This window comes from Pseudopipra pipra, chromosome 15 (genome assembly GCF_036250125.1).
Source record: "Pseudopipra pipra isolate bDixPip1 chromosome 15, bDixPip1.hap1, whole genome shotgun sequence".
NCBI classification, from domain to species: domain Eukaryota; kingdom Metazoa; phylum Chordata; class Aves; order Passeriformes; family Pipridae; genus Pseudopipra; species Pseudopipra pipra.
In genome coordinates, this window is record NC_087563.1 from 2,908,038 (window position 1) to 2,921,443 (window position 13,406).

A 13,406-nucleotide genomic window follows, 5' to 3' on the forward strand; every position below is an offset into this window, starting at 1 on the left:
GAGGGGCTGGAGCAGGTCGAGAGAAGAGCAACAAGGCTGGGGAAGGGACTGGAGCACAAGTCCTATGAGGAGAGGCTGAGGGAGCAGGGGTTGTTTAGCCTTGAGAAGAGAAGGCTCAGGGGAGACCTCATCACTCTCTACAACTCCCTGAGAGGAGGTTGTAGGCAGGTGGGGGTTGGTCTCTTCTCCCAGACAATCAGCACTAGGACAAGAGGGCATGGCCTTAAGCTGCGCCGGGGGAGGTTTAGGTTAGATATTAGAAAGAAATTCTTTCCAGAGAGGGTAATCAGCCATTGCAGTGGGCTGCCCAGGGAAGTGGTGGATTCTCCATCCCTGGAGGTTTTAAAGATGAGGCTGGACGTGGCACTTAGTGCCATGGTCTAGCAACTGTGGTGGTAGTGGATCAAGGGTTGGACTTGATGATCACAGAGGTCCTTTCCAACCCATCTGATTCTATGATTCCATAAGCTAGTTTAACTGGAGAGCAAACCATATTCTTAAAGCCTCTCAAGAATGGTCTTAACAGACCTGAAACATATGAATGTCTGAGTGAAGGAGCTTAGGTTCCCTTTATTCTGTTTACTTCTTGGGTTTTAGTGGAACACAAGCATTCCCTGACTTACAATTTTCCAGAATTTGGTTATGCCAATTGCAAATACAGATTTCCTCTGCAGAAACCATTCCCACAGGCTGCAGCCTGCATCCCTGCCTACCACAAGGCATGAAGCCTCTGGGTGTGACAACCCCGTGCTAGTTAAAGGAAAGACGGTTGAACTGTTCTGCAGAGACAGTCCCAGCATCCTCCGGTGTCACGTCCTCTGTGGGGACAGGGACACAAGGGAAAACCTGTTCCTCACTGGGGCCCCCACCCATGGCCCAGGGCTGTGGTGTCAGGCCGGGGACGAAGGGCTTGAGGAACTTGAACTCGCTGTTGCCCGAGCCCGTGGTGAGGCTGATCTCGTAGCAGTAGGGGTGGGGCAGGGTCCCTGCAGCAGCTGCCTCGGCCAGGCCGCTTGGCAAGTTGTCGGCCCCGTCAAGCACGTGGGCAGCCTTCAGCTCCTTTCTCTTGCACAGCCTGCGAGCCACGAAGGCTGCTGTGGAGGCGAGGAAGAGCAGGGAGACGAAGACCAAGGCAAGGATTAAGTAGGTGGTGAGGGAGCCGGGCTGGTCGTCGGTGGCGGGGCTGCCGTGCGGTTGGCGCAGGTCGGAGAAGTCCTTGAGCAGGAGTGCGCTGAGAGCGGCGGTGGCTGAGAGGGGTGGGCGGCCGTTGTCTCGCACCAGGACGACGAGCTTGTGCTTGACGCTGTCTCTGTCTGTCACGGGCCTCCTGAGCCTCACCTCGCCGCTTTGGGCAGCCACGGCAAAGAGCCCGGGGTCGGTGGCCCTGAGCAGGTGGTACGAGAGCCAGGAGTTCTGCCCCGAGTCGGCATCGACGGCCACCACTTTGGAGACGAGGTAGCCCGCCTCAGCCGACACAGGCACCAGCTCGCTGGAGGCCGGGCCGCTGTCGGGCGCCGGGTACAGCACGAGCGGGGCGTTGTCGTTCTCGTCCAGCACCAGCAGGCGGACGGTGACGTTGGCTCGCAGCGGAGGAGAACCCGCGTCAGAGGCGCTCACCACCACCTCGCTCTGCCTCAGCTGCTCGTAGTCCAGCGCTCGCAGCACAAACACCTGCCCGCTCTCCGAGTTCACCGACAGGCACGAGCACCAAGGCCGCTCCGCCGCTTGCCCCGCTGACAGCGAATAGGTCACCTTGGCGTTGAGCCCCACGTCGGCATCTGCGGCACTCACGGCTCCAACCAGCACGCTGGGCACATTGTTCTCACGCACGTACATGGTGTACGAGCTCTGGTTGAAGACAGGCGCGTTGTCATTGACGTCCGAGATGGCCACGCTGAAGGTGTGGCTGCTCGTCAGAGGAGGGGAGCCCGCGTCTGCTGCTGTCACCGTCACCATGTACTGAGCCGTCTCCTCGCGGTCCAGGGCACTCACCGTCACCAGCTCATAGTAATTCTTGTAGGCTGGGCGCAGGGAGAAGACGAGCTGATCGTCGAGGGCACAGGAGACCTTGCCGTTGGCCCCGGCATCGCGGTCCCTGACACTGAAGAGGGCAACGACTGTGCCGGGCGCTGAGTTCTCGGGGAGGGGACTGCTGAAGGAACTGACCACCAGCTCCGGGGCATTGTCATTCACATCCAACACCTTCACCAACACCTTGCACACTGCCGAGAGTCCCCCACCATCTATGGCCCTCACATGGAGTTCATGATGTTCTGCTACCTCAAAGTCTAGAGACTTCAAGAGTTTAATTTCTCCTGTTATGGAATCAGTCTCAAACAGTGATTCCCTCTGGCCCATTGCGTGGCTGAATTGATAGGAGATCTCTCCATTAACTCCAGTATCCCGATCAGTTGCCAACACAGTCAGGACCACAGAGCCCGATGCAGCATTTTCCAAAACCTGCCCAATGTACACCTTCTGTGTGAAGACTGGGGAGTTGTCATTTGCATCCAGAATTAGAATGTGAATTTGGGTGGTCCCACTCCTGGGTGGAGAACCCCCATCCACAGCAATGAGACTGAAATGCATCTCTGCCTGCTCCTCTCTGTCCAGCGGCTTTTCCAAAACAAGGTCAATGAATTTATCGTCCTCACTCTGACTGTCATAGGAGACGCTAAAGTACCCATTCTCGGGAGCAATGCTGTATGCCTGGACGCTGTTACTACCAATATCAAGATCCCGAGCAGCTTCCAGTGGGAAAACAGAGCCAGGGCCACTCCCTTCGGGGATCTTAAAAGTGACTCTTTCTTCAGAAAAAGCGGGCGAATGATCATTGATGTCGTGCAGGGCCACCTCGACCCGAAAGAACTGCAGCGGGTCGGCCAGCAGCAGCTCGAAGGCGAGCGTGCAGGTGTCGGCCTGGGCGCACAGCTGCTCCCGGTCGAGCCTGTCGGCCACGACGAGGCGGCCGCTGGCGCGGTCGAGGCGAAAGTGCTGCCGGCCGTCCTCGGCCAGCAGGCGGGCGCGGCGAGCCGAGAGCTGCGCCGGCGGCAGCGCCGCGTCCTGCGCCAGGTTGCCTACGAGGGAGCCGCTGTCCGCCTCCTCGGCCACGGAGTAGCGGATGGGCTGCGAGCGAGCGAGCGCCAGGGAGAGCAAAGCACACACACAAAGCACTTGCCTTGCCATCGCCATGGCCCTCCTCCGGCGGCGGCGGCGGCGGCGGTGTCCGATCTCCTTCTCGCGGATCTCTCGCGTAGTCCCCGCAGAAAGCGGCGGCTGTCGGATGCCTTCCTTCTCCCTCTGTATTCCGGTCTGGTCGGCAGCCCGGAGTGCAGCCGCGGTGTGCCAGGCTCGGCTGGCAGAGCCAGCGCTCGCTGCCGCAGCCGCTGCCCGCTCCGCCCGGCTGGGCTGTTGGGAGCTGGGCTGGGCTTGGCTGTGCTGAGCTGGGCTGGGTCGGGCTCGGCGGCGCCTTAGCCGAGACCACCACCCAGCGGTGCGCGCTGGGACTGCGCCCGCCGCCGCCCGCTGCCCGCGCTGCCGCTCGGCCCGGCCCACGGACACGCGCGCACACGCGCGGTGCCGCCGCTCGCCCGCGGCTGAGCCCGGGGCAGGACGCGCGCACATGGAAGCGGGGAGGGAAGTGCCGGCAAGGGTCGGGATGAGCCATGAGGGTCCACCGCTTGAGTTCTATAAGACGGGGAGCAACGGAACGTCCCCCTCGTCTCTCCCTGTTCCCCGCTGCCCACAGCCCACCGGAAGCAGAGAGCCCTCGGCTCCCGACACGCGAGTCAGTGCCTTTCAAGAAACGCGGCGGTAAAAGCAGCACAAGGCGTTTCCCAATGCAGCGTGAGACAGAGACTGAGCCCGGAAAGACTGAAAAAACTTCCCAGAACAGACCAACCTGCCCGGAGCCTCCGCAGTGGCAGCGCAGCGGTAACAGCACGGGCACGGCACTGAACGCTCTATCGCCTGCATCTCCAAATTCAACACATGTACCCGCCAAACATTACCTCACTGAGAGGACATACTGAGAAAAAAACTCCCAGACTTTTGAAAAAACTTGGTAGAGCTTTCCCAGAAAGCACTTCCCTACAAAGACATCTCTCTCCACGCCAAGAATTAAGGTACTCTCTTTATTTCACTCTTACACGTTTTTTCAGGTTTTACACTCAGGTGTATCCCACTTTAGAATGTTACACTTTAAAACTTCAGCACAACACAGACAGTTTGAAGCTTTCTGAATATTCCGTGCATCACACACATTATTAAAGGTATCAGTTACTTTAGATGGGATGACGGTACTTCTTAAAAGGAATAGGCAAAAAAATGCTTAAACTCAGTGCAGAGAGTACAAGGAAAAAAGGGCAAAAAGCAGAATGCAAATGCTCTAACACAAACCCAGAAAGTCATGCTGGGACAGCTTCCCAGTTCAGTTCTGCTGAATGCAGGAACAGCAATGAGGAGATCAAACTCAAAGTTCGTTTCACAAGCTCATCTTGAGTGTACTTTCAGAAAATGCTCTTTGAAGGACATTTGGAGTTTTCATGCAATGCACCCAAAGACCATGAACAGGTTTTCACAACTCGGTACAGTTATAGTCTACCCCAACACTGTTTGTGCTGCTCTATTGCAAGGAGACAGAACACCCAATCCCCTCTTATCAGCCAGAGTATAGATCTTATTGTGCATTTTGCTGCCCTTCTCTGACGTTAAAAACATGAATCCTCTGTACTCAAAGGGTCAAAATACCCTCCTTGCCTGCTGAGCTGGAATTACCTGCTTTGCAATGGCTGAATGGCAGGAATTCCCTGATTCTGAGGTCAACACCAGTGAACATTAGGAAAAACACAGTGGCTGTATTGACTGACATAGTGTCAAAAAAGAGAAGTGCACAGAGCCCACAGATGTCAGACAGAGACATCCAGAACGCAGGAAAGAAAGAGCTTGGTGCTAACAGCACTGATCATTTCCTTACTTTTCTGAGCTGGGAAAAGGCCTTTGTGCATTTCAACAAGGATGAGGTTTGTCTGTCCCATTTTTTGTGCCATACTGTTACAGAACAGAATGAAAGGTCCACTGTCTTGTCTGACAGCAAGAGAGACAAGAGCTTACCTGGGAGAGCTAACAGCATTCTTAAAGCCTGTCAGAAATGGCCTAAACAGACTTGAAACACATGAATAACTGAGTGAAAGAGTTTACGTTCCCTTTATTCTGTTTGCTTGTTGGTTTTCAGGGGAATGCAATCATATTCTGACTTAAAATTTTCCAGATTGTGGTTAAGCCAATTGCAAATACAGATTTCCACTGGAGGAACCATTCCCACAGACTGCAACCTGCATCCCTTCCTACCACTAGGCATGAAACCTCTGCCTGTGCTGACCCTGTATTAGTTAAAGGAAAGTCTGTTGAACTGTTCTGCAGAGACAGTCCCAGCATCGTCCGGTGTCACGTCCTCTGTGGGGACAGGGACACAAGGGAAAACCTGTTCCTCACTGGGGCCCCTGCCCGTGGCCCAGGGCTGTGGTGGCAGGGCATGGGCACGGCACTGAACCCTCTATTGCCTGTATCTCCAAACTCAACACATGTACTCACCAAACATTACCTCACTGAAAGGACACACTGAGAAAAAAACTCCCAGACTTTTCAAAAAACTTGGCAGAGCTTTCCCAGAAAGCACATCTCTACAAAGACTTCTTTCTCCACGCCAGGAATTCAGGTACTCTCTTTATTTCACTCTTACACATTATTTCAGTTTCTACACTCAGGGGTATCCCACTTTACAATGGTACAGTTTATAACTTCAGCACAACACAGCGTGAGACTTTCTGGATATTCTGTTCCTCACAGACATCATTCAGAAAATCAGTTATTAGAGATGGTGTGACAGTCCTTCTTAAAAGGAATAGGCAAGTAAATGCTCAAAGACAGTTCAGGGAGTAGAAGGGAAAAGGTCAACAGAGAATGCAAATGCGCTCACATAAAACTGGAAAGTCCTGTGGGGATAGCTTTCCATTCCATTGAGAAGCCTCTGGCTTCGGGAACAACAATGAGCAGAACAAATTCAGTGTCCTTTTCACCAGTTCATTTTGATTCTGCCTTCAGAAAATGTTCTTTGAAGGACATGTGGAGTTTTCATGCAATGCACCTCAAACACAACAAATATGTTTTCACAACTCTGTACAGTTACAGTCTGTGACAACACTCTTTGTGCTGCTGTGTTGCAAGGAGACAGAACACCCAACCCTTCCTACAGGCCAAAGGAAGACCTTATTGTGCATTTTGCTGCTCTACTCTGCAATACAGAAGATGAGACTGATGTACTGAAAGGGTCAAAACACCCTCCTTGCCTGCTGGGTTGGAATGGCCTGCATAGCAATGGCTGAATGGGAGCAAATCCCTAATTCATCAGGCAGCACCAGTGATGCACAGACAGACACAGTGACAAGAGAACAAAGGACACAGGGCCCACAGATCTCATCCAGGCACATCCAGAACCCAGGAAAGAAAGAGTGCTGTGTTTACACAATGCTATGACATTATTCATAACATCCTAATTTATCTAAGCTGGGAAAAGGCCTTTGTGCATTTCAGCCAGGATGAGATTTTTCTGCCTAACTGTACCATTCCATTACAGAAGAGGTCTACTGTCTTGTGTGACAGCAAGAGAGACAAGATCTTCTCTGGGACTGCTAACTGCATTCTTAAAGCCACTCAGAAATGGCTGAATCAGGTCTGAAACCTACTACTGTCTGAGTGAAAGACCTTTGGTTCCCTTTATTCTGTTGGCTTCTTGTTTTTTAGTGGAACACAAGCATTCCCTGACTTAAAATTACAGAAATTGGTTATGCCAATTGCAAATACAGATTTATCTTGGAGGAACCATTCCCACAGGCTGCCGCCTGCATCCCTTCCTATCACGAGGCATGAAGCCTCTGGCTGTGACGACACCATGCTAGTTAAAGGAAAGAGGGTGGAACTGTTCTGCAGAGACAGTCCCAGCATCGTCCGGTGTCACGTCCTCTGTGGGGACAGGGACACAAGGGAAAACCTGTTCCTCACTGGGGCCCCCGGCCACGGCACAGGGCTGTGGTAGCAGGGCATGGGCACGGCACTGAACACTCTATTGCCTGTATCTCCAAACTCAACACATGTACCCACCAAACATTACCTCACTGAAAGGACACACTGAGAAAAAAACTCCCAGACTTCTGAAAAAACTTGGCAGAGCTTTCCCAGAAAGCACATCTCTACAAAGACTTCTTTCTCCACGCCAGGAATTCAGGTACTCTCTTTATTTCACTCTTACACATTATTTCAGTTTCTACACTCAGGGGTATCCCACTTTACAGTGTTACAGTTTATGACTTCAGCACAACACAGTGTGAGGCTTTCTGAATATTCCATTCCTCACAGACATCATTCAAAATATCAGTTATTAGAGATTGTGTGACAGTCCTTCTTAAAAGGAATAGGCAAGTAAATGCTCAAACACACTTCAGGGCCTAGAAGGGAAAAGGTCAACAGAGAATGCAAATGTGCTCACATAAAACCAGAAGGTCATGAGAGGATATCTTTCCACTCCATTAAGAAGCCTCTGGATTCAGGAATAACAACGATCAGACCAAACTCAATGTCGTTTTCACTAGTTCATTTTGATTCTGCCTTCAGAAAATGTTCTTTGAAGGACATGTGGAGCTTTCATGCAATGCACCTCAAACACAACAAATATGTTTTCACAACTCTGTACAGTTACAGTCTATCCCAACACTCTTTGTGCTGCTGTGTTGCAAGGAGACAGAACACCCAACCCCCCATATAGGGCAAGGAAGACCTTACTGTACATTTTTCTGCTCTACTCTGCAATAGAGAAGATGAGACTGATGTACTGAAAGGGTCAAAATACCCTCCTTGCCTGCTGGGTTGGAATGGCCTGCATAGCAATGGCTGAATGGGAGCAAATCCCTAATTCATCAGGCAGCACTAGGGATGCACAGACAGACATAATGACAAGAGAGCAAAGGACACAGGGCCCACACATCTCATCCAGACACATCCAGAACCCAGGAAAGAAAGAGTGCTGTGCTTACACAACACTATGGCATTATTCACAACATCCTAATTATCTGAGCTGGGAAAAGGCCTTTGTGCATATCAGCGAGGATGAGATTTCTCTGCCCAACTGTGCCATTCTGTTACAGAAGAGAAAAAAAGGTCTCCTGTCTTCTGTGACAGCAAGAGAGACAAGATCTTCTCTGAGACTTCTAACCGTATTTGTAAAGCATGTCAGAAATGGCTGAATCAGGTCTGAAACCTATGACTGTCTGAGTGAAAAAGCTTTGGTACCCTTTATTCTATATGTTTCTTGGTTTTTATTGGAATACAAGCATTCCCTGACTTACAATTTTCCAGAATTTGGTTATGCCAATTGCAAGTACAGATCTACCTCGGAGGAAGCATTCCCACAGGTTGCAGCCTGCATCACTTCCAACCACAAGCCATGAAGCCTCTGGCTGTGACGACACCGTGCTAGTTAAAGGAAAGTCTGTTGAACTGTTCTGCAGAGACAGTCCCAGCATCGTCCGGTGTCACGTCCTCTGTGGGGACAGGGACACAAGGGAAAACCTGTTCCTCACTGGGGCCCCCGGCCATGGCCCAGGGCTGTGGTGTCAGGCTGGGGAAGAAGGGCTTGAGGAACCTGAACTCGCTGTTGCCCGAGCCCGTGGTGAGGCTGATCTCGTAGCAGTAGGGGTGGGGCAGGGTCCCTGCAGCAGCTGCCTCGGCCAGGCCGCTCGGCAAGTTGTCGGCCCCGTCAAGCACGTGGGCAGCCTTCAGCTGCTTTCTCTTGCACAGCCTGCGAGCCACGAAGGCTGCTGTGGAGGCGAGGAAGAGCAGGGAGACGAAGACCAAGGCAAGGATTAAGTAGGTGGTGAGGGAGCCGGGCTGGTCGTCGGTGGCGGGGCTGCCGTGCGGTTGGCGCAGGTCGGAGAAGTCCTTGAGCAGGAGTGCGCTGAGAGCGGCGGTGGCTGAGAGGGGTGGGCGGCCGTTGTCTCGCACCAGGACGACGAGCTTGTGCTTGACGCTGTCTCTGTCTGTCACGGGCCTCCTGAGCCTCACCTCGCCGCTTTGGGCAGCCACGGCAAAGAGCCCGGGGTCGGTGGCCCTGAGCAGGTGGTACGAGAGCCACGAGTTCTGCCCCGAGTCGGCGTCGACGGCCACCACTTTGGAGACGAGGTAGCCCGCCTCAGCCGACACGGGCACCAGCTCGCTGGAGGCCGGGCCGCTGTCGGGCGCCGGGTACAGCACGAGCGGGGCGTTGTCGTTCTCGTCCAGCACCAGCAGGCGGACGGTGACGTTGGCTCGCAGCGGAGGAGAACCCGCGTCAGAGGCGCTCACCACCACCTCGCTCTGCCTCAGCTGCTCGTAATCCAGCGCTCGCAGCACAAACACCTGCCCGCTCTCCGAGTTCACCGACAGGCACGAGCACCAAGGCCGCTCCGCCGCTTGCCCCGCTGACAGCGAATAGGTCACCTTGGCGTTGAGCCCCACGTCGGCATCTGCGGCACTCACGGCTCCAACCAGCACGCTGGGCACATTGTTCTCACGCACGTACATGGTGTACGAGCTCTGGTTGAAGACAGGCGCGTTGTCATTGACGTCCGAGATGGCCACGCTGAAGGTGTGGCTGCTCGTCAGAGGAGGGGAGCCCGCGTCTGCTGCTGTCACCGTCACCATGTACTGAGCCGTCTCCTCGCGGTCCAGGGCACTCACCGTCACCAGCTCATAGTAATTCTTGTAGGCTGGGCGCAGGGAGAAGACGAGCTGATCGTCGAGGGCACAGGAGACCTTGCCGTTGGCCCCGGCATCGCGGTCCCTGACACTGAAGAGGGCAACGACCGTGCCGGGCGCTGAGTTCTCGGGGAGGGGACTGCTGAAGGAACTGACCACCAGCTCCGGGGCATTGTCATTCACATCCAACACCTGCACCAACACTTTGCAGATTGCTGAAAGTCCACCCCCATCAATGGCACTCACACTCATTTCGTGAGTCTCTGCTACCTCAAAGTCCAGTGGCTTCTTGAGTTTTATTTCACCCGTTATGTGATCCATCTCAAATGCTGAGTCACTCTGGCCAACTGCTTCGCTGAACTGGTAGGAGATGTCTCCATTAATTCCTGCATCCCGATCTGTTGCCAGCACAGTCAGGACCACAGAGCCCTCTGGTGCATTTTCTAAAACCTTCCCTATGTACTCCTCCTGTGTGAAGATTGGAGCATTGTCATTGACATCTAGGACGACAATATTGACTTGGGTGGTCCCACTCCGGGGTGGAGAACCTCCATCTACAGCAATGAGACTGAAATCGATCTGTGCCTGTTCCTCTCTATCTAGAGGCTTTTCCAAGACCAGTTCGATAGACTTCTTGCCTGTAATCCGACTCTCATAGGAGACGCTAAAATACTCGTTCTTGGGAAAGATGCTGTATGCCTGGACGCTGTTGCTGCCAATATCAAAGTCCCGAGCCCCCTGCAGAGGGAAACGAGAGCCAGGCTCACTCGTTTCCAAAATCTTAAAAGTGACTCTTTCCGCTGGGAAAACGGGCGAATGGTCATTGATGTCGTGCAGGGTCACCTCGACCCGAAAGAACTGCAGCGGGTCGGCCAGCAGCAGCTCGAAGGCGAGCGTGCAGGTGTCGGCCTGGGCGCACAGCTGCTCCCGGTCGAGCCTGTCGGCCACGACGAGGCGGCCGCTGGCGCGGTCGAGGCGAAAGTGCTGCCGGCCGTCCTCGGCCAGCAGGCGGGCGCGGCGAGCCGAGAGCTGCGCCGGCGGCAGCGCCGCGTCCTGCGCCAGGTTGCCTACGAGGGAGCCGCTGTCCGCCTCCTCGGCCACGGAGTAGCGGATGGGCTGCGAGCGAGCGAGCGCCAGGGAGAGCAAAGCACACACACAAAGCACTTGCCTTGCCATCGCCATGGCCCTCCTCCGGCGGCGGCGGCGGCGGCGGCGGTGTCCGATCTCCTTCTCGCGGATCTCTCGCGTAGTCCCCAACGAAAGCGGTAGCGCTCGGGTCGGATGCCTTCCTTCTCCCTCTGTATTCCGGTCGGTTCGGCAGCCCGGAGTGCAGCCGCGGTGTGCCAGGCTCGGCTGGCAGAGCCAGCGCTCGCTGCCGCAGCCGCTGCCCGCTCCGCCCGGCTGGGCTGTTGGGAGCTGGGCTGGGCTTGGCTGTGCTGAGCTGGGCTGGGTCGGGCTCGGCGGCGCCTTAGCCGAGACCACCACCCAGCGGTGCGCGCTGGGACTGCGCCCGCCGCCGCCCGCTGCCCGCGCTGCCGCTCGGCCCGGCCCACGGACACGCGCGCACACGCGCGGTGCCGCCGCTCGCCCTCGGCTGAGCCCGGGGCAGGACGCGCGCACATGGTAGCGGGGATGGAAGTGCCGGCAAGGGTCGGGATGAGCCATGAGGGGCCGCCTCTTGAGTACGATAAGACGGGGAGCAACGGAACGTCCCCCTCTTCTGTTCCTGTTCCCCGCTGCCCACAGCCCGCGGGAAACCGCGAGACCTCCACACCCGGCATGCGAGTCAGCCCCTTTCGAGAAACGCGGCAGTAAAAGCCGCAAAAGGCATTTGCCACCGCAGTGTGAGGCAGAGGCTGTGCCCAGAAAGACTGACCTGCCTTCCCCGAGCAGACAAACCTGCCCGGAGCCTCTGCAGTGGCAGCGCAGCGGTAACAGCGCGGGTACGGCACTGAACGCTCTATCGCCTGCATCTCCAGGCTCAAGACATGTACCTGCCAAACATTACCTCACTGAAAGGACACAATGAGAAAAAAACTCCCAGACTTTTGAAAAAACTTGGCAGAGCTTTCCCAGAAAGCCCTTCCCTACAAAGACGTCTCTCTCCATGCCAAGAATTAAGGTACTCTCTTTATTTCACTCTTACACGTTTTTTCAGGTTTTACACTCAGGTGTATCCCACTTTAGAATGTTACACTTTAAAACTTCAGCACAACACAGACAGTTTGAAGCTTTCTGAATATTCCGTGCATCACACACATTATTAAAGGTATCAGTTACTACAGATGGCGTGACAGTCCTTCTTAAAAGGAATAGGCAAAAAAATGCTTAAACTCAGTGTAGAGAGTACAAGAAAAAAAGGGCAAAAAGGAGAATGCAAATGCTCTAACATAAACCCAGAAAGTCATGCTGGGACAGCTTCCCAGTTCAGTTCTGCTGAATGCAGGAACAGCAATGAGGAGATCAAACTCAAAGTCCTTTTCACAAGCTCATCTTGAGTGTACTTTCAGAAAATGCTCTTTGAAGGACATTTGGAGTTTTCATGCAATGCACCCAAAGACAATGAACAGGTTTTCACAACTCAGTACAGTTACAGTCTACCCCAACACTGTTTGTGCCGATGTATTGGAAGGAGACAGAACACCCAATCCCCTCTTATCAGCCAGAGTATAGATCTTATTGTGCATTTTGCTGCCCTTCTCTGACATTAAAAACATGAATCCTCTGTACTCAAAGGGTCAAAATACCCTCCTTGCCTGCTGAGCTGGAATTACCTGCTTTGCAATGGCTGAATGGCAGGAATTCCCTGATTCTGAGGTCAACACCAGTGAACATTAGGAAAAACACAGTAACTGTGTCGACTGACATAGTGTCAAAAAAGAGAAGTGCACAGAGCCCACAGATGTCAGACAGAGACATCCAGAACGCAGGAAAGAAAGAGCTTGGTGCTAACAGCACTGATCATTTCCTTACTTTTCTGAGCTGGGAAAAGGCCTTTGTGCATTTCAACAAGGTTGAGGTTTGTCTGTCCCATTTTTTGTGCCATACTGCTACAGAACAGAATGAAAGGTCCACTGTCTTGTCTGACAGCAAGAGAGACAAGAGCTTACCTGGGAGAGCTAACAGCATTCTTAAAGCCTGTCAGAAATGGCCTAAACAGACTTGAAACACATGAATAACTGAGTGAAAGAGTTTACGTTCCCTTTATTCTGTTTGCTTGTTGGTTTTCAGGGGAATGCGATCATATTCTGACGTAAAATTTTCCAGATTGTGGTTATGCCAATTGCAAATACAGATTTCCACTGGAGGAACCATTCCCACAGGCAGCAGCCTGCAACCCTTCCTACTACTAGGCATGAAACCTCTGCCTGTGCTGACCCTGTATTAGTTAAAGGAAAGTCTGTTGAACTGTTCTGCAGAGACAGTCCCAGCATCGTCCGGTGTCACGTCCTCTGTGGGGACAGGGACACAAGGGAAAACCTGTTCCTCACTGGGGCCCCCGGTCATGGCACAGGGCTGTGGTGGCAGGGCATGGGCACGGCACTGAACGCTCTATTGCCTGTATCTCCAAACTCAACACATGTACTCACCAAACATTACCTCACTGAAAGGACACACTG

General features: G+C 53.7%; 3 protein-coding genes across 3 annotated transcripts in view; all 3 read right to left on the minus strand.

Moving 5' to 3' along the window:
• LOC135422374 (protocadherin beta-15-like) overlaps nucleotides 1-13,406 on the minus strand; it is a 38,136-nt gene that overhangs the window by 6,608 nt on the left and 18,122 nt on the right. The window lies entirely within an intron of this gene.
• LOC135422380 (protocadherin beta-15-like) lies at nucleotides 486-3,639 on the minus strand. Its single transcript, XM_064671469.1, has one exon. The coding sequence runs from the start codon at nucleotides 3,622-3,624 to the stop codon at nucleotides 751-753; it is 2,874 nt and encodes a 957-aa protein (XP_064527539.1). The 5' UTR covers nucleotides 3,625-3,639; the 3' UTR covers nucleotides 486-750.
• LOC135422378 (protocadherin beta-15-like) lies at nucleotides 8,510-12,734 on the minus strand. Its single transcript, XM_064671467.1, has one exon. The coding sequence runs from the start codon at nucleotides 11,449-11,451 to the stop codon at nucleotides 8,527-8,529; it is 2,925 nt and encodes a 974-aa protein (XP_064527537.1). The 5' UTR covers nucleotides 11,452-12,734; the 3' UTR covers nucleotides 8,510-8,526.